Raw genomic sequence first — 20,586 nt, forward strand, 5'->3', positions numbered from 1 at the left:
TGAGCTCTGGAGGTCGAGGCTGCAGCAAGCCTTGATTGCACCACTGCACTCCAGCCTAGGCGGCAGGGCGAGACCCTGTCCCAAACAAAATTACATAAATTGATTTAAATAAAATTTAATGTAATCTAATGATATAATTTGATGCTCACATTTTGGGAGAAAATAATCTGTATATAGAATTATTAATATGCCCAAGTAACACACGTTCATTATAGACAAATGGAAAATGCAGATAAACAGAGAACAAATTTTAAGCCACCTATACACCCACCATCTAAAAATAATTTGTTAGCATTTTGATGTCTATTTTAGACTTTTAAAATGCAAATCGCATGTATAATTTTTTGCCGTTAAAGAGGGACCCTGCCCTGTGCTATTTTGTATCTTGCATCTTCTCCTCCACCCCCCATCCATTTAGAGCAAACACGGTCTCAGGAACTAAATATACTTCAAATTCCTCATTTTTAAGGACGCAGCGAGGAATTCCATTGAGCAAATGGGCGGTGACTTATGTAATCATGTTCCTATTTAAGGACTTTTACGTTGGGCGCGGAGACATAGTGCCGCAGAACCTGCGGGACGAAGCTGAGACAACTGGAAAAATGGGAGGTTGGTGGACAGCTAGCTAGGTCGCTGAGCTGGGTTTTAAGCACACAGGGACGGAGGAAAGAGGGCCAGCAAGGCCGCGGCCGGCAGAAAGCAATGGGCCCGTGAAGTCGGATTTGGGAGCCGTGCGAGGCAGAGGGCGGGTGGTTCCCAAGTCAAAGGGCAGCGGATGAGTTGAACCCGAGACCCACCCAATTAACTGGGGCTACGCGCCCCAAGGCCCGAAAGCTGATGCGCGCCGCCTCTCACCAACAGAGGGCGCTGTGTCCTCAGCAGTTCGCGGTGGGCGGCTCCCAGCTGCTGGCCAGATGTAGGCAGCTGGACCGCGGGAGGCGCGAAGCCCTACCCGAGCCCCTGCAGACCCGCAGGCGGAGGAGGGAGAGGCGAAGAAGGGACGGCAGGGGGCAAGGGTGGTGGCTGAGCACTCCACTGTCGCTGCTCTGCAGACTCCCGGATTGCCTTCCCCTGTAGGGCAGAAGAGGGGCGCCTCCTACCCAGGCGGGACGTTTTCTGATACCCACCAAAGTGCAGTCTGGGCTGCCCGCGGCCCTAGGCTGCCTCAGCATGACCGAGAGGGGTCCATAGGGCGGGGCGCAGGGCCAGGAGAGACCCATGGGGCAGTCTGCAGCGGGAAAGACAGCTGCACTTTAAGGCCTTGAACTTGTGGAGAACCCAGCCCTTGACTCCAGATGTTCTAATATCCACACATACACACAGGCCGTCTCTGAGCTCTTTCTGCTCTGGGTGCGGTGTGCATTGGAGGAGTGAGAAACTGAGGCACAGCAGAATGGAGTACTGAGCAGACCCCTTCTCCCCATATTGTCTGGGGCGGAGAAGCTGCGCTAGAGTCAGAAGCTCCAGTGAAGGACCCCGGGGCCAGGGACAACCCCAGGGACCCAGTCCCCTTGACCTGCCCGCTGTCCCCACCCCTGGCCGCTCCCCAGGCTCCGGCTGGGGTAATCAGCTGCTGCGTGCTGCTGTAATTGGCGGCGCAGACCCGGCCTGGCGGAGGACCGGCGGGCGGCGCAGGGGCAGGCGAGGGGCTTAATTGCAGGGCTTTGGCCAGCAGTCTGGGCTGCAACTCCACTGGGGGGAAGGGAGCGGGCCCCTTAGCTCTTCAGGCCCGGCTTTGGAGGAAGCCAAAGGCCTTTGGGTAGGTAGCCGGGGATCCCTTCTCCGGAAACTGGAGTTTCGTGAGTTGGGGGGAGGTTGAACCCCAGCGAGGGTGAAAGGAGGAGGAGCGGGATGCCTCGGGAGAGCTGCGGGGGTGGTGGGGGCAGATTCCAAACTCCCCACCCAAACCCCAGAAGCCCTGGTTAGTCTAGTCCGAGACTCCTCCCTCATTCTGACCCCCCTCCCCTTTCTGCTGCCCCGGTTACCCCCCTTCTTGTATCCCCAGGGCGCTCCCACCCTGGGGAAGAATGTGCCCTCCTTGCGCACCCTTGCCATGGTAACGGCACACCCCCACCCCCGCGCACCGCAGCGGCCCGGCCTGGCCCCGCGGGCGGCGAGAAAAGGGGGGGGTCGGGCGCCTCCCAGCCCCGAGGACACACCTCGGCTGCCCTGGTTACCACAGTAACCGGGGGTATTCCAAAGTGCGCAGCCGCGAAGTGGCGAAGGCTTCCTCACCATCCTATACCCCTCAACGCACCAGCAGGGGTTAGCCGCTCCAGGGAGAGACCTCCTACGCGCCAACCCTAACTTCAAGGACAAGGTCCAGAGAGGATCATGGGGTGTCCCAGCTTCCATACACCGCGAGCCTAGGGAGCAAAGGCATCCGGGGCCCCTGAAAGCCTGGCACCTGAAAAGGGATACCGCAGTCGCCAGCTTGTCCTCCTCCCCAACCGGAGCCGGAGGGAGGCGCTGGCAGCAGGAAGCCAGGGAAGGGCCTGGAGGAGCTCAGGCCCCACAGCCGAGCGGTGATTACAGGGACCTGTCCCTCCCGCCCCCAGCTCTCACTCTCATTAAGTCATTTTTTCCCCTGTTGGAAAGTCCCTGTGCCTTGAGCGCAGGGGCTGGGGCGACCGCAGGCAGCTGCCGGCAACCACATGAGAAGTGGGGGGAGGAGGAGAGAAGGGGACTGTGACTACAGCCTGGCCACACTCCAACATGGAAGGCCCCCTGCCGGGGGCTAGCTGGGGGCACATTAATTTGGGGGAAGTAGGCGGAGCTCCGGGATGACCCTGACCTTGTTTCTCACCCACCAGGGCACTCCTACAACTCCAAGTCTACCTTGGAATGCCTCTACCCTGGACCTTGGGTGACTGCAAAGCGGGATGCCTGCGTTCTGATCTCATCCCAGCCTAGCTGCCTCTCCCTGACCCTTAACCCCACCGCTGCCTTCTAATCTGTCCACCACCCTCATTCTCTTAGTTCCCTTCCTCCTCCTACTTTTTCCTCCTGCAAGGAGGTAACCTAGCATCCATCAGGTGACAGGTGTTGGTGGCAGGGGAGGTCCTCTCCTTCTCTGAATGATCTCTACCCACCTTCTGTTCTCATTTCCAAGTCTCACCTCTGATCCTTCCCAGGCTGTTGGCAAGTTCTTCCTCCCGTCTAAACTGCACCCTCCAACTTTATTCCAGCCCATTTCCCATATTTCCAATCAGTTTATTGATCCCTGCCACACCCTTCATCCAGTATGCATAAGCTCAGTGCCGTTTGGGCCCCATTTTCCCACCCTCCATCACCTCCACATTTTCCTAATTTAGGTCCCTTATCAAGTCCCATACACCCCCTTTCAACCGTGGGCGTCACCTTTGGTCCCAGAACTCGTCAGCTTCTGGGCTTCACAAGTTAGGCTAACACATATCAGATCACCTTGACTTATGTCATTAAAATATGTCCCCTCCCTACAACTCCGGGTCCAGCCTCCTGCCCCACCCAACCACCCACCCCTCTCTCTGCATTCAACACATGCTCTGCAGCATGGCTGCTCCTACCTTCTTATCCCAGTCCTGATCCTCTACCTCTCATCTTCAGTCTCCCCTCCCCCAGCTCAGTCCTCCTTAAGCCTCGAAGGCAGAGGAGGGTTAGGCTAGGGCTAATGTTGCAGTGGACACTGCTGGGCATGGCAGCAGCCCCTCAACCCCAGGCCTCCATTTCCCCCACCTCTTCTCTCCTCCTCCCTGGGATGGGAGGGAGGAAGGGGGTGGAAAACCCAGCCCCCACAGCTCTCTCCTAGGTGATCAAGAGGAAAGGAATGAGGCAGGTGTGTCTGGCTGCTCCTGCCTACCCCTCCTCCTGGGGGACTCTCACCCGCCCCGCCTGTGGGGCTGTCTTTTGGGGGATGGGGAAAGAAACCCTGTCCTCCAGAGAAGCAGCAGAGCTGAGCATTCGGAAGGACCCACTGCCACAGGCATGCCTGCGAGCTAATGGCATTTGGAGGGGAAGGAGATGAGGGGCAAGCTCATGGAGGCAAATCTCCCAGCTGGTGGGCCTACTGGGGTGTATCACTAAGAGGCCCCCAATTCCTTCTCACTTCTACCCAGGGGTAGGGAGACATGGATCAGGGTGAAAAATATGGAGGATTTCTGCTGGCTGATCATTGGGGAAAGGAACAAGTCTATGTCCTTGCCTGGTTCATCAAGAGGGGTGCTATTCTAGGGTAAATTGAGGCAGCCAGCGGGATCCTCAAGTGTGAGCAGCAAGAGGCCTGGATGCAGTAGGTAAAGTGTTCTTTCCCTGAGATCCTGACCTCACTCCCCTCTCCACTGCCCTCCTCCTTGAGGGTCTGTTCCAGAAAAAACATCAGATCCGAGAGCGAAGGAGAGTGCAACACTGGACCCAAACTGCTCAACAGTGTCCTCATAGGGACATGAGGGTGGGGAAGGATTGCTGACCTGCTAAGGAGAACCCTGATATGGGGATCTGGGAGCACAAGAGGCCCAGGAAGAATGTGCCCCCTGCACCTTACTTACATACCCTGCCTGGACTCAGAGAGACCAGAATCCAGACAGTGAGTCTCCGGGCCCTCCTCCGCCACCCTTTTCCCAGCCGCGCCTCCTGGCCCCACCTGCTCCCCGGGGCGCTGGGCTGGGCTGAGCTGGGTCTTGCCCAGGATTACTCCTCTGAGTGCCTCCTGTCTCTGCAGACAGTTGCTGCTGGGCACGGCCACTCGTCCTGGCTTGTGGCAGAGGGCTCAGGCACAAGGTGGGCGGTTAGAGCTCTGGCACCAGAGCCCTTCTCGACATCCCCACTGCTTCCAACCAGTCCAAGCCCCATCTCTGATTTAGAAGATGGTTGTTATTGCTCACTGGCTTACCAGCTGTCACCTCATCCCCCTCCAGCCAGTTCCCCATCAGCGATCCATGTGAGACTTGGACCAGGACACTCCCCTGCTTAAGGATCTCAAGGTTCCCATTCCTCTTTAATAAAACCCCAACTCCTTACTTTGGCTTAGAAAGACACACGATGTGACCTTTGCCGACCCTCTGAACACCTCTCCTGCTAGTCTGTTTCTTGATTTCTTCACTGCAATCACAATGGCCCCTTTGCTGTTCCTCCAGCAGGCAGAGATCTTTCTCAGCTCACACTTTCTGCCTTCACATGGCCTCTGCCGGGAATGCCCTTACCCGTACTCTTTGCATGGCTTGTGGTGCAGGTCCCAGCATGGGTATCACAACTCACAGAGGCCTTCCCTGAAAAAACAGTGGCTTTGTCTGAGGAGCCCCACTCCCTATAAATCCCCCTACACCCAGCAGCCTGCACACAGCATTGTCTGAAATGACCTTGTTTGTATATTTACTTGTTTATTGCCCATGCCTCCCCCCAGCAAGAATGTAACCTCCAAGAGGACAAGTGTTGTGTCTCGCTTACTCACATCTGTGGCCCCAGTGCCTCGCATTGCCACCCCCACGCATCCTACCGCCCCCAGAGTGCCGCAAAGAGAGTGCAAAATAAATATTTGTTAAATGAAGGATGAGGGGAATGGTGGGGGAGGCTGTCTGGGCCCTTTATGGAATTACTTCAGCTCAGTTATGTCTATTTCTTTTTTTTAATCCTCCTCTCTCTGCCCATCAGCTTCCATTCATTCCCCACCTCCCATCTCCAGGGAAGGGGTGAAAGGATGGAGACAGACTGAGGGGTTGCCTGGCTGAGGCTTGTTTTAGGGTGTGGAGCAACCCCCAGCCCAACTGAACTGTCTGGGCTTGGGGGAGGGAGGAAAAACCCAGTCAGTCCTAGAGCCCACAGAAGTGAGTTGGTGGGGTTCAGACAGGTCTGGACTGTCCGGCGATCACAGACCTCAGAGCTGAGGGGCTCCTATAAGATCATGTGGTCCAATCTCCTCTCCCAAGAGCCAAGGCGATGCTGCCTTGCCAGGACCGTAAACCTCAGAGGGCCAGGCTCCAGGAGGGGACCTCGATCAGGGCCCAGGGGACCCTGGGCCGCTCACTTGCAGACGCTGACCCACTCGGTGATGCGGCACTCTTCGCAGACCACGAAGCAGCACCAGTGGAAGCGGCAGTGGCAGCGCTCGCTGCGCGTCTGGCGCAGTATGTTGTGGCCGCGGCCGCAGCACATGCTGCCGCAGCCATCCGAGCCGGCGCTGCTCTTGTTGCACAGGCGGCCCACGGTGCCCGCCGAGTCCAAGCGCGGCTCGCGCTCGCAGAAGTCGGGCGACTTTTCGAAGTAGACCAGGTCGGCGGGGCTGGCCCGTCGGCGCGGCCCGGGAGCGCCCGGAGCCGGCGAGGGTGCCCCCGCTGGGCCCGGCTCCAGCTGGCCGCCGTTGCGGTTGTGCGGCCGGATGAGCGTGGCGCGGTGGAAGCGGCTGCGCAGCAGCGCCCCCACGGTGCGGAACTCGGGCGTCACCTGCCAGCACGTCTTGAGCTGGCAGCTGCCTGACGTGCCGTGGCACTTGCACTTCCGCCGCATGTTCTCCATCACTGCCTGCGGAAAGAGGCACCGTGAGGGGTGACATTGGCGCCCAGCCCCACTCCCCTCCTCCCGGCGCTTAGCCTGGCCTGCTTCTGAAACCCACTCCCATTATACAGAGGCAAACGCTGAGGCCCGGAGCAAGGGTCCCACAACCAGGCAGTCAGAAGAACTTCTGTACCTGCTCTTCTGCCTCTGCCTCTCCCACCCACCTCCCACCAGGCCAGGCCCCGGGGGAATTCCCACCTTCCGGCTCCCCTCCTCTCCTGCCTGCCTTTCCAGCAGCTGCAGGGGGCCCTTGGGGCTGGAGGCTCTTGCTTCCTGAAGGGGGATCCCAAATAGGCAGGGAAATTCCCTCTCCTGCCACCCCTGGGGTAGGGGCCAGGAGCAGGAGGGTGCTGGCCCCACTGTATCTCGCTCCAGGCTGTGTGTGTGTGTGTGTGTGTGTGTGTGTGTGTGTGTGTGTGTGTGTGGTGTGTGTGTGTGTGTGTGTGTGTGTGTGTGTGTGTGTGTGTGTGTGGTGGGGTGGGTGGGGGGTGTTCAGTGAGTTTCAGAAAGCCTTGGTCCCCCTCTCAGTCCTTCCCCCTCCCGCTTCCCCTACATCTCTTTGTAGAGAGCCAAAGGAGGGGGACAAGTGCTGGTGAAACTGTCCCCGATTATGCTGCCTGGGGCTCATTCTGCACTATGCTGAGACCCATGGTTCCTCCTAGGAAAAGTCAGCGCCACCAGGGGCCAAAGCTCTACCGGAATACAGAACGGAACCGGAGAGAGCCAGGCTCTCCAGTATGGGAACGCAACCTAGCCGCCCCCAACCCAGCTCACAACCTGCTCTAGAGTATCCTCACTAAGAACCCTTTGACATTTTCACCAGAAACCCCATAAGAAGTTGGCCACATCCCCTCCTTTCCCTCAGTCCACTCCGAAAACACACCCTGAGACAGGGACGGCAATGATCCAGGGCCCTTAAACTTGGGCAGTAGGGCCATAAGAGAGAGCGCCTTCCCCTCGAGGTCTGAAAGGGCTCCACAGCTTGCATGCGCAGCCTGTGCTGTCAGCACCACGTGGGAACCAGACCAATGCCTCCCCGGGCCAACAGCTCCAGAACATCTGCTTCCCACGGGCAGCAGCCATTAATTAACCAGTTTAATGAGGAGGAGGAGGAGGAGGCACCGTTGGTATGGGCTGGGATGGTGGTGAAGCTTGGGAAAAGAGCTGTACAGGGCAGGCTGGGTGGGAGCTGGACATGACCCAAGGATAAGTGTGCCTCAGTTTACCCCACCTCTAAGTCAAGATGGGAATTGCTGAATCAGCTTGGAGTCTTTGTGCAGGAAGATGACCCATCTTGGGCTAAGAGGCCAAGAGAAAGGAGAGTGAGATGGAGAAGGTGCCAGCCAGAGTGAGAGGAAGCCAGGTAAAAGGCCTCAACAGGCTGGGCAGAGTCAAGAGAAGGGATGATGGAGATGGAATGCTCAGGAAAGGACAGTGCTGAGCCATCATGAGAGCCAACAGGGCATCAGAATGTGGACTCAACGCTGTAGAACAAAAGAGCACAGGTTCAAAGGTCAACTTCCTGGGGATGAATCCTGCCTGGACCACCTTCCCACTAGTTGCATCATTTTGGGCAAGCGTCTTGGTCAATCCGTGCCTCCGTTTCCATATCTCAGCATAAGGTTAATAACAGTGCCCGCCTCATAGGTAGTTGTAAGGATTAAATAGGTTAATATGTAGGAAAGTGCTCAAGACAGTGCCTAACACATAGTAAGCACTCAATAAATGCAGGCTATTACCACTTTCCTTTCTTCTGCTGCTTTTTTATGTATGTGTGTATGTATTTAATTTATTTTTAATGAATGACCTTTGAGGTAGTAGGAGCATTTGAGGACAGAGGATAAAGGAGGAAAGCACCATAACACAGTTCCCCAGTGGCCCCTAGGAACTTCACTTACACCCCTTGCTTTGCAGGAATCCTTCATTCTAGACTGCACAAAAAGGCTGGGAGAGATCACTGGATCATGGAACATTAGCATTGGGGGGAACCTTAGGGATGATCTAGTTCAACCTTCTCACTCTATAGGGGAGGAGTCAGATGGGAGCTCCAGGCCTAGACTCCTGAAGTCCTGACTGCACCTCTGTCCTTTCTCCTGGGTGAGCACCCGAGGAAGTAGGAGAAGCAGGTTGCTCAGCAGGCGGTATGCTGATCCAGGGCAACAGGGCTTGTTTCAGCCCTGTATCCCCAGGCCTAGTCCAGTGCCTGGTGCACAGTGCATACTCAGTGCACGTTTGTTGAATTAGACAGGGTCAATGAGAAGATTGCCAAGGTGTGACATGCGGGAGCAATGTGGTCCTCAGAAGAGAGGTAGGCCCGGGCAAGGGGTAGGCCCTAGGCAAAGAGATTTGAAGCAGACTCGGGGGTGGGGCTCTCACCTGCCTCCCAACTCGGTTGTTGTGAAGCCTCATTCTTGCGTGGATGTCTCTGTGAGGCTCCCGGGAGTCCAGAAAGTCCTTAGAGAAGCGCTCCCCGAAGCCCATGTCGGGGCTGCAGCCGCCCCACTCCCAGGAGTCCTGCAGGTCTGGGCTGGCTGTGGGCAGGGCTGGGTGTTCCGGGACCCCATGGCTCAGGCCCTTACCACGCTGCAGTGCGTCCAGTTGTAAGCGGTGCAGCTTCCTACGGAAGGCCTCCTCGTCCCCTCGCCGGGACGCATCACAGCCACAGGCCTTCAGTTTGCCCAGGGCACACGCATTGGACACGGCGTGCACCACGCCAGCTGCCGCGATGGCGTAGGCAAAAGCGCTCTCTCGGAAACCTGTGGTTAAAGACCCAGAACACATGGACTCTGGAGGGGCCTTGACACCCCAGTCTCCAGCCCACCTTTCTCATCATTCCAAGGAGAAACTGAAGCCCAGTATGCAGGAGAGTCTGGCACAAGGACACAGAGTCAAAGAAGGGCAGAAATCACGCCAGAAGCCAGTTCTGCACACAGAACCTGGTGGGGTGGGAGGGAGGCTTCCCAATAGCCCTCTGCTTTTTGTACGCCCTTCTCCTGTTCTTTAACATCACCTTTAGCAAACTCAGAATTTGTGTGTCTACATCTCTACTGTAGAGCAGAAAGTATCTGGTAAACACATTCTTTTTACAATCAGGGACTTAATCTATTACCTCTCACGGTGGTATCTGCAATTTTAAAATAAGCCCACGGAATGAGGGCAACATTTAACCTAAAGAACTCATTGCCAGTGATGTTGCTGGTGGGAATGTAAACTAGTACAACCACTGTGGAAATCAGTGTGGAGATTCCTCAAAGAACTAAAAGTAGAACTACCATTTGATCCAGCAATCCCACTACTGGGTATCTACCCAGAGGAAAAGAAGTCATTATACGAAAAAGATACTTGCACACGCACATTTATAGCAGCACAATTTGTAATTGCAAAAATATGGTACCAGCCCAAATGCCCATCAACCAACAAATGGATAAGAAATTGCAGTATACATATGCCATGGAATACTCCTCAGCCATAAAAAGGAACAAAATAATGGCATTCACAGCAAGCTGGATGGAATTTGAGGCTATTATTCTAAGTGAAGTAACTCATGAATGGAAAACCAAACATCGTATGTTCTCACTTGTAAGTGGGAGCAAAGCTATAAGGATGCAAAGGCATAAGAATGACACAATGGACTTTGGGGACTTGGGGAAAGGGTGGGTGTGAGGTGACAGATCAAAGACTACACATTGGATGCAGCATACACTGCTTGGGTGATGGGTGCACCAAAATCTCAGAAATCACCACTAAAGAACTTATTCATGTAACCAAACACCACCTGTTCCCCAAAAACCTATCGAAATAAATAAATAAATAAAATGATATTTCATAAAATAAAATGTACACAATTTTGGAAAAAAAGAATAAATTGGCCGGGCGCGGTGGCTCAAGCCTGTAATCCCAGCACTTTGGGAGGCCAAGGCGGGCGGATCACGAGGTCAGGAGATCGAGACCATCCTGGCTAACACAGTGAAACCCCGTCTCTACTAAAAATACAAAAAATTAGTGCATCCCACACTGGGAGGCTGAGGCAGGAGAAGTGTAACCGGAGGCGATCTTGCAGTGAGTAGATTGCCAACTGCAGACAGCTCCTAATGCTCCCTGCCCCAAGATAGCCTGCTGGGTGTGTGCCCATCTTAGGCACAGCATAGGATCCTCCCTAATGACCAGACTCCAGAGGCAAAGAAATGGGTCACCAGAGCTTCCCCTTCCTTGTCTACAGGACATCCCTGAAAGCCACTCAGAAATGGGTGCTACGCAGCCACCTTGCCTGTGACCTACCCAGGTCAGCTGCAGAGGCTGTTGGAGGTACGCTAGAGGGAAGCCCAGGGTCCTGCGTGGGGTATGGCATGTAGCAGTGTTGAACATGGAGAAGGAAGGGCAAGCTGAGGCAGATACCTTCCACCAGATGTTCAGGAGGCACAGATTTTCCCTGACCAAGCCACTCCTGGGGGCTGCAGCTGGGCCGGCCTGGCCCCTGGCTTATCCACACTGCCTTCCTTCTTGGTGCTCCAACCTGAGCCATTCTCTGGGAACACCTGGACCTGTGGCAGGGGGAGGCCTACTTGCAAAGGAGGGTCCCATTCTTAGACATGCAAGCTATCTTTTGCTTATTCTGCATCTGAGAATGGACCAGCTAGGAGCAAGTTCTGGTACAAGTCTCCGACCAGCCTCCGCACACCAGAGAGAGGGCAGGCAGCAAAAGAAGCCAGAGGTCGAGGCCAATCCCGCCTTAATCCTCACCCACTGCATCACGGAGCTTGTCCTCCCCTTCCTGCCAAAACAAACAAAAAAGCCAAAAACAAAAACAAAAAACAAACAAACAAAAAATAACAGAAAGAAACAGAACAAGCTGTTTAATAGTTAAGAACTAATTCCTGAAACCAGTTTACTTCAAATCTTGGCTCTTCCACTCACTAGCTGCTAATAGCTATGTGGCCTTGGCCAAGTGACTTAACCTCCCTGTGCCTCAGTTTCCTCATCTATAAAATAGAGCTATTATCTGCCTCATTGTTGTTCCAAGAATTAAATGAATTGGTAAATTTAAAGTGCTTAGAACAGTGCCTTACTAATCGAGGAAGTATTACTCAAACATTAGCTGTTATTGAGAAGTTCTTTCTGCTATCTGACCTCACTCACTCCTGCTGCACTTTTTGGGCCACTGTTTTTTGTTTCACCCTGATCAGGGACAAAGCCCAGCAGCTCATGACCCATTTTAGAATAGGTCGCTTGGGCCACCGGATGCCTATGAAGCAGACTGTCCCTCTCTCTTTCCAGCTCATGGCATCTCAGTACATTTTTCCATAAGGAGCTCAGCTATGAGCAGAGAAGAGGGGCTGGGGATGGGGCTGGAACCTTCTACGGGGATGCTGGGAATTAGCAGGAGCTGCAGAGGAGTAGAAACTGCCCTGGGGAAGTGGAACCTAAGGGGAAGGAGGATGGAACCAAGCTCCTGGGAAGCACACCCTGCATTTATCCCTTGCCTTTTATCTGTGGAACTCCGAGCACTTCTCTTATTGCCAGGGAGTCATCAGCCTGCTCCTAGGACACATGGCAATACTCAGACCTCCACGGGCAGCCCAGGCCTCAGAAATCACCCACACACACACACACTGCCACCACTACCAAACACATACACATTATGCAAAAGGAGAAAACACAGGTCACAGAGGTTATGGAGCTGCATCCAGACCCAGCTCTCCCAGCTCCCAGGGCTGGCATCTTTCTATTGTAGGACATGTGACTCCAAGGGAGTCCTGCTGCTGAGAAAGAAACCCAGGTAGCTCAGTTTCTAGTTCCTATTGCCTTGTCTGTGCATGGCACCAGGAAAGAGGGTGAGGATGGTCCAGGGATGTGTACAGGGCTAACTACCATCTTCTAGGCCCTGTCACATTTAAGGGTAAGCCTGGGGAAATCTGGAGAAAAGTACCCCACCGCTGCAGAGAACACCCCTACCCCATACAGCTAAAGACACCTTCCCTACACCACCCTGTGGCCCCTGACAGCTGTCATAGCCACGTGCAGAGGTGACAAGGCAGGGCCTGTGTGGCCACCCTCTGCTGCAAGTATCCAGGCCTCATAGAAGCCCAGCCCACTGGGTCTGCCCCCAGCTCCTGTTCAGGGCCCCAGTTTCGGTTCTGGCCCCAACTGTCTGGGGCAGCACAGGCACTGTGCCATCTGGCCAGCTGGAGGGGGAGTGGGTGGGGCCATGGCCAGCTGGGCTGCCCAGAGCAGGGACGCGGCGGTGGGGGGTGGGGGGGCGGCTCGTTAAGACACACAATTAGCCGCCCTGCCTTTGATCTGGGACAGGGACTGCCAGCATCTAAGTGGAGTCAGCTGCTGCTACAGGCCACAGCAGCCAACGGCTGGGAAGGGGCTGGGGGAGGAGGTTTTGAGGGTAGGAGAGGGTGGAGGAGAGAGGATTCAGGAGCCAATGGGAACTAGAAGGGGTTAGAGAAGCTTGAGCCCTACCCATTCAAGTCAAAGAGGGAGGGAAGGGGAGACGTCTGGTCTCCATTCTCTCCATGCAAATAATCTGTGCATTGCTCATGTGCCTGGGCAGAGAGAGAGAGAGAGAGAGACTAGTGTGCATGTGGGAACACTTAGGTGTGACACTGAATGGAGCCACACATATGCAAAAACAGGAGTAGGTGTTTGGTGTGTGTGTGTGTGCGCGCGCGCGCACGTATGCATATCAGTTTCATTTCTTGGCATGCTCCCCCATTGCACCAGGTCACCTCTCTGGGTACACAGTGGGACCTAGTGTTGGCCTTCCAACTTGGGAGATAGTATAGAAGGGGATTGGGTGCAAACTTTAAATTAGTCAGCTGGCCTGCATTTGACTCCTAGATCTATGGCTCACTTTCAAGCTGTGTGACTAATGGCAAGTTACCCAGCTTCTCTTAGCTTCATTTGTAAAATGATAATAATAATAGGACCTACCACATGGGGACTGTTTGAGGGTCCTAAAGCATGGATAAAATGCTGTAGAGCAGTGCCCAAAACACAGCAGGTGCTTAGTATATGTTGGCTAATTAATTGGGTATCATTAGAATAATTGAACCTTAGGTGATCCTGGGATATGAGTGCCCATGCCTTGGTTTCCCCATCTGAGCACCACCCCAACCCCTGGAGGCCTAGGCATAAAACCAAGAGGATAAATGTAAAAAGGAGGTGGGAGAAAAATGGGCCAGGGCCGTGGAGAGCAGAGCCTGGAAACCCACAGTGCTGGCTTCCCCTGGGCTGGGAGCATGGCTGCAGGGCCTCATGCCCTCTCTTTCCATCCATTCCAGATGGGTCTGGGCCTTAGGGAAGACAAGTACCTAAACTGTGTGGGAGTTCCCAGGGCTTGCTCTGTGAATCAACCACATTTCCCTCCATCAAGCCTCTCCCTGACCTCTCCTCCCCTCTCACTCCAGTGCTGAGCCCAGCTCCCAGCAGCCCCCTCCTCAAATTTCCCTCCTGTCCTCATGTCCACAGTGAGAGAAGAAGGGGTTCTCTGTTCCTCACAGTGATCCACTCCCCTCTACCAGATGTTCTGCCCAGTACCCAGCCCAGGAACCAACCATCTAGGTTCTAAGCACAAAAAGCTGGGGCTACCAGTGCCATTGGCACTAAGGTCATTACTTCTCCTGGACTAGGTGAAGCAGCCAGCATGGGCTTGGTGCCCTCCCACAGCTTTTTCTGACCCTCTGTATTCCCACTGGAGGCCCCTGTTCCTGTCCCCCATGGCCTGACCCCCTCATCCCCTCTCCTTGGCTGGGCAAAGCCCTATTGCCTGCCTCACCTTCTCAGGCTTGTCCACTTCAGATGCTCAAGCCCTCTTCCCCCTCCCTTTATCAAAACCCCATCCCTCCAGCCCAGCTCATTTCAGAGAAGGTGTCAGGACAATTAGATGATAGTAACAGCATTAAAGAAAGCCCAAGGGACCCAGGACCCCAACCCAAGCAGTGTCTGAAGTTTAAACATGGCAGAATCCACATTTAAGAGGATCCTAACCCATTGATAACATGGGTCAGAAAAGGGGTCAGCACCCAGATTTTCCACTTGGAGGAAACGGAGGTCACCTGACCCCACACAACAGACATCCATAACTTGGAAAGAAAGGAGATTCCTGGTGGAAGGAAGTAGACCAGGGGTTGGTTGACACCGTGAGTGGTTTCATGGGATTCCAATTTAGCTAGTCCTCCAGAAGACGGGCCAAGATGGACTGGGAAATGACTGCCCCCCAGGAGGATGAACCTGCAGGTGGAGTCAGGGGTGCAGTGGAGGCCAGTGGAGGAGAGGATTGGCAGATTTATTTCCAGAAGCCCAGAGTGCCTTCTGAGAAGTAGAAGGTAGAAGGTAGAAGTAGAGGTAGAAATGAGGTGTGAGGTATGGCAATGAGGGGCGTTGATAGGGAGCTGGGAAGCGGAAGCCACAGAGGTAGGCCAGTGTCCTGAGGCCAAGGGAAAGTGCCCAGCCACTGTCCCACTCCCTCCCCATGCTGAGCACCTCCCTGCCCTAGCTAGCCCCGGCAAGTCGTCCCCCTCCAGCCCTAACCTCCCCCCTGCACCCGTCCCCCCAGCTCACCTCGCGCTTATTAAACTGCAGGTGAACCCCGGAGCCCTGGCACCCAGCCAGCCCTGCGCTGTTCTGCCGCTCTGAACTCTCCCCCAGGCTTCAAAGACCCCAAGGTCCTCCAGCAGGCCCCGCGGGCCTGACCCAGCGAGCCACTCAGGGCACCTGGATTCACTCGGTCTAGAGGGAACAGGAGGACAGAGGGGACACCAAGGCCGAGGAGAGGGATGCAGAGCTTGCCTTGCCTCACCCGAAGCGGCAGAAGTGAGAACCTCCTCGTCTATCCCAGTCCCCAGCGAGCAGAAACCAAAGCGAGGGCTACGGAGTCCTCATGGCGTACCCCGAGGGCCCCGGAGGGAAACGCGGCTGCAGGGAGCGCGGGCAACCTAGAAACCCGAGGGTAGGAGCGGGCGCGCGGCGGCGGTGAGCGCCCGCCCGGCCCAGCCGGGGCATGAATGGTGCAGAGGCCTGTCACTTCGTGTTCGCGCGCAGGCGGCGGGACAGGGAGGAGCGTGCGGCCCGAGCTGGGCAGGACCCGGGGGTTCCGGGCAGCCGCTTCTGGACGGCTGGAGGGGCCCGGGCTGCGGCGGGGCGGGAGGGGCCGGGAGAGCGGGGCAGGGCGGGGGGCGCCCTCTGAGAGCGGCGCGGCTGGGGCCGGGAGCCGTCTGCCGCGGCCCGCGGGGATTAGTTCGCGGCTGCATGCCGCCACACGCGTCGGGCTGGGCTCGGCCGGGTAGAAACAGCGCCCGAGGCGCGCGGGGGAGGGAGGAGGGAGCGCGCGGGGGCGGGGCGGGGCGGGCGGCCTGGGGCTGGGCTGGTGGAGGCTGGGGTGGCCCCTGACTTGGGGGCCCAGGGGATGCAAGCAGGAGTCCTGGTGAAAAGGGAAGGGCCGCGGCTTTCTGAGTTTTCCGAATTTGAAGTACAGCCTGACTCCCCAAGAAGCCACAAGACCCAAGGCTACAAGGTGTATGTGTACCCCTCCCACTCCACCTCCACTGAAAGTTGGACAAGGCCTAAGGAGCTAGGGCTACGGGGTGCCCACAATGTCCCACACAAGCCACTGAGAGGAGAGATAGATACCCAGCTAGGCCCATCCCAGAGGCAGGGCCCCTATCCTTCCCAAAAGATATGAGTCAAGGCCTGAGATACCAGGCCAGGAGGTGGGTGTGAGCAGAAGTGAGTGAAAAACCTCCTGCCATCCCCAGCCCAAGCCACTCTGGGATTGTCAGGGTGGGTCACCCAGAAGTCGGGGAGGGAGGACAGGGAATGAACTGCGGCTTCTCTGAGCTGTTAGGGGAAGAGGAGTTGACAGGACTACCAGGCCTGCTGGCAGGAGCCACTGCACACAGGCACACACACACCCAGCACCTCTGATTCAGAGAGGGTTTTCCAGAGGCAGCAGGGATACACACAGGCTGGTGGTGTCCCCCACCGGGAAGAGCTTCTGCAGAAGGGCAGACTTTTTACCTGTCCAGGCTGCCTCCACCTGCATGATTGGGCAAAGTCCTCAACCCCTCCTCATGCTGATTCTGGGTTCTTCCTCATGGGCTCCCCATCCTAAATGTGGTTTACTAAGTAGAGGGTAAGTAGAGGCAAGCGACAGGTACAGATATTTCCTGGGTTTGAGATATGCAATGTCAGTGATAAGGCAGGATGACCCAGGAGTCCAGTTCTCAGGCATGGAACCTGCCACCCTCAGCCTACACAGCCCAGTCTGGAGACACATTTGCCCCATTTCTCTGCCCCCATGGCCTGAGACCAGAAAGAGGAAGGAGAGCAGCACAGCCAACAGATGGGCATGTGGGGATGGGAGGATGCCAGCTTGAGGCAGTGGGTTAGAAATGGCTGGGAATAGATTCTGAGGTGGAGATGCTGGATGGGGCAGGCAGGGGCAGGGGTGAGGAGCAGCTACCTCTGCTGAAGATGGGACTCTCATAGGGGATCTTGTTGCGAGTCTCCAGGCTTGAGCAGTTCCAGCGCTGGTCCCTGAATTGGTGTTGGCATTCGTGGATGGCGATCTGGATGCCCTGTATGGCTGAGGCAGCCACATCAGGGTGACGCACACACACCTCCATCTGCCGCCGGCTCAGGCCTGGCAATGTTAGGCACACTGTGTTGGCATTGAGCATGGGCTCTGGGGGGAGGCGGAGGTCCAGAATGTCATTGGGTGCTGACCTGCAGACATATGGGGTGGAGTGGGTACGTGTTTTGCGGGGACTAGGAGAGCCCCATCTAACAACACACACTCTGTCCCAAAGGCTGTAATCACCACCACTTCTAACCCCTGCTTCTGAAGGTTGGGCCCATCAGTACACTCCTACACATTCCTCTCTCCTTGACCTCCTCACAATCATCCTGCCCAATGCAACTCACTCAGCTAACTGCACACCCACACAGGTAAACGTGCAAATGCACACACATCCACCATGCTTGTGGCCACAGTATTTCCTATGCACATCCCCAGGCATAGATGCCCATACACACAGGGTTCCCCAGGAGCCCACTCCCACAGATATGTTTCAGTCACATTCACATAGACACACTTCTGCACACATTGTGGTGGACACACAAACCCAAACCCAGCACATTTACACACATGCACACTTCATCAGACATAGTTACAGACACACACACAAAGACACTCCCATTTACACATGTGTTTGTCTTAACATACATTGACCCATGAGCTCTCACATGCACACATGGGCACACATACAAACTGCTGTTTACCAACACAGTTTGCTGGGATCCTGGGCTCGATTGAACACACACACACACACACACACGCACACACACACACACCTCTTGCAGCTGCAGTCTCTCACTGACCCCACCTGGGCTACCCCCTTCCAGCCTCCAACCTCAGCCCCTACCTGGGGCTGAGCTGCAGGAAGGAGTGAGGCAGCTTGTGCTTACTCCTGGGGTAGGGGTGCATTCCCCCAACAGGGCAGGAACTCCAGACTGGCACTTGCTCCCCGCACACACACACCTCCCCTCCTAGTTGCCATCATGCTCCTGGGCACTGCCTTGTCTCCCTGGACTGCCCATATCCTGTCACCAGTCCAACCCCCTCCTATGAGGGAGCTCACTGCCTTTGGTTGGGCACCAGCACTTTCCTATGACCCTGTCCCTCCTTTCTTCCAGGGTCCTCTACCCCAGCAAGAGCATCAGAGGCCCCTGCGGGCCGGGGTCCCAACTGTCTAGGAGGGCGGAGCATGAGGTGAGGGCTCACCTGGGCATGGCAGCAGCCAGCAGCAGTAGGAAGAACAGGAGCACCCAGAGCCCTGGCCGCGGCTGGGGCTGGGGTCGGAGCCGCAGCCAGGGGCGAGGGTGGGCGCTGCCCATGGCGCGCAGGCCTTGACGGGCTGGGAGTGGGGGGCTCACAGCCCGGTGGGACTGGAGAGCCAGGGGCGCCGGCGCATGATCGGCGGGGGGTCGGGGCGGCTGCGACACACAGCTCCGACTCGGGTCAGGGCTCCCGGAGCAGACGGCGCCCGCCTCCCCGCTCCATGGGGCAGCACCCCCGGGCACCGCCCTCGGGGGGGGCGGGGGGTGAAGAGCGGGCGAACCGGGCACCTCCTGGCACAGGGGTCCGGGGAATTTCCCGAGGCCCCCCCGCGACAACTCCCGGTGCCTCTCAAGGGTAAGGGGGGCCCGGAGGTGCAGCGGGCTGGGGACGGGAGGCTGGGGTGCCGGGGAGCCCTCCAGCGCAGCGCCGGGAGCCTGTGCTTCCGAGGGCGTGCGAGGCTGGCTGGCGGGGGCGGCGCTGTCTGTGTCGGGCCCCACTGCCTGGAGAGTAAGTGACTGTCCCGGCTCGGGGAGCTCTGCCGCCTTCCCTTTCCTCCCCCCAATCCCCCATTTAGTGTCTCAGGGCTCTACCCCACGTGACGTCACGCGGCGGGGCGTGGAGGCGTGTACGAGTCCCGAGGCCACTGCGTCCGCTGGGGACTGGGGGTGGGAGCGTCGCTGCTGAGGGCAAGAGAGGGAAAGGTGTTGGGGTCTGTGCGCGCGTGCACAGGAAGATGCCTGTGTGTGGAGCGCGCTGGGTTGTGTGGGGGATATGTGTTACCGCGAGGTGTGTGTGCCCGGCTGAAACGCAGCTGCTGGAGAGCGCCACCATCCCACCCCAACACACACACCTGCAGGGGCTGGAGGGGAGGGGCCCGCCTCTGTGTTTCGCCTCCTCCGCCACAGGAGGGACTTCCCCCAGGCCTGCCTGGTGTGAGGCAGGTGTGGGCTCCTGCAGAGGGGTTTGGCAGCCTCTGGCTTCTTCTCCCCTTTGCTGTGTGACCTTAAACAGGTGCCTCCTGCTCCTGCTCACGGAGACCTCCTCTGCCCCTTTGTGGAATGCGGCTCATGGGGACCACCTTGTCTCCTCAGTGAGCCCGGGGAGGCAGCAGTGTCAGGCCCCTAGAAAATGCTTGCGTAGGAGTGCCCTGGGTGGCACGCCCTGGGAGGAGGCGTTAGAGAGACTTTTAACCCTAGAAGTGGCCGTTGAGATAGTTTATTTAGCTCCCCTTTATTTCACAAGAAAATATCGAGGCTCAAAGAGGTCACACAGCAAATGAGCGGAAGAGCGAGAACCGAACGCAGCTCTCCTGACTCCCAGCGCAGCAGCTGCCGCCCCAACACTGAGTGTTGCCTGCCTGTGCCCGCAGATACTCTCAGTCTTGTCCTGGCCCTCCCTGGCCCCACCTGCACATGGTCCTGTAGGAGCTCCCAAATACCAGCCTCCCAGCTCAGGTCTTCTTCTCGCTGAGATCTTCCCGTCCCTCCACCCCAACTGAACACTGGGCCACTCCTCGATATAGGGCAAGCGTGCTGGGCCCAAGCAAGGGCCCGAGAGCCAGAGGGCAGGGGAAAGGCAGCTCTGCCTTCTGTTTCTGGTGCTAGCCTGGGCCGTGATAGTGGATCCTGCTCCTGCCCTGTGCCCTCGGCATCCTCCTCTGTAAAATGGGCAGAAGCATTTACACAAACATGCCCCTCTCTCTGAAGAGAGCCCCTGCTGGCTTAGGGACAAAACTATGGGAGCCTCTGGGCTCAGAGACAAAAAAGGGCCCATTCCTGGAATTGCCCATCCCTGGGGAATTGAAGGAGGGGGTGGGGCCCTCCTTGTCCCCAGACTGTCAGGTGGTGGGGGCGGCCTGAGCAACAGCAGGCTGACGGCATACTCCCCCCTCCTTTCCCCCTCATCTCTGCCGGCAGCCACCGCAGCTGTCAGGAATTAAGGGCTTGAGGCTGCTGGGGGTGGGGGTGGGGCAGTGGGGGGGAGCAGTCTGGCTGGACTGCAGGAAAACAGCCAAGGGCAGCAAGCAGACTGCGTCAGCTAGAGCCTTATTTGACCCCAACTGCCCCCTGCCCTCCCCACTCTCCCTACCATGCTGCAGAAACGGGGACAGCTTAGGACTAGCATTTGGGAAGGGTAACCAGTAAGGGTAAGGGTGGGACCAGACTCAAGACAGGAGACAGGCACCAGCCCAGGATGAGAGAGGACACCAGCAAGCT

General features: G+C 56.7%; 1 protein-coding gene and 1 long non-coding RNA gene across 4 annotated transcripts; one reads left to right on the plus strand and one right to left on the minus strand.

The window, feature by feature from the left end:
- Positions 1 to 2,210: 2,210 nt before the first annotated feature.
- LOC131383418 (uncharacterized) lies at positions 2,211 to 5,414 on the plus strand. 3 transcript variants are annotated; one of them, XR_009213422.1, is made up of 4 exons: positions 2,211 to 2,525; positions 2,814 to 2,866; positions 4,346 to 4,561; positions 4,697 to 5,414. It is a non-coding gene; the product is annotated as an uncharacterized LOC131383418 (long non-coding RNA). The 3 variants fall into 3 exon arrangements; XR_009213424.1 differs by lacking the exon at positions 2,814 to 2,866 and having other exon boundaries at positions 4,334 to 4,561; XR_009213423.1 differs by lacking the exon at positions 2,814 to 2,866.
- A 224-nt stretch (positions 5,415 to 5,638) lies between these two features.
- WNT10A (Wnt family member 10A) lies at positions 5,639 to 18,897 on the minus strand. Its single transcript, XM_032754464.2, has 4 exons — positions 18,314 to 18,897; positions 16,994 to 17,256; positions 8,902 to 9,281; positions 5,639 to 6,492 (listed from the first exon to the last, which is right to left on the minus strand). The coding sequence occupies exons 1-4, from the start codon at positions 18,424 to 18,426 to the stop codon at positions 5,995 to 5,997; spliced, it is 1,254 nt and encodes a 417-aa protein (XP_032610355.1). The 5' UTR covers positions 18,427 to 18,897; the 3' UTR covers positions 5,639 to 5,994.
- Between the last annotated feature and the right edge of the window lie 1,689 nt (positions 18,898 to 20,586).

Source organism: Hylobates moloch, unplaced genomic scaffold (assembly GCF_009828535.3).
Source record: "Hylobates moloch isolate HMO894 unplaced genomic scaffold, HMol_V3 SCAFFOLD_1, whole genome shotgun sequence".
NCBI lineage: Eukaryota > Metazoa > Chordata > Mammalia > Primates > Hylobatidae > Hylobates > Hylobates moloch.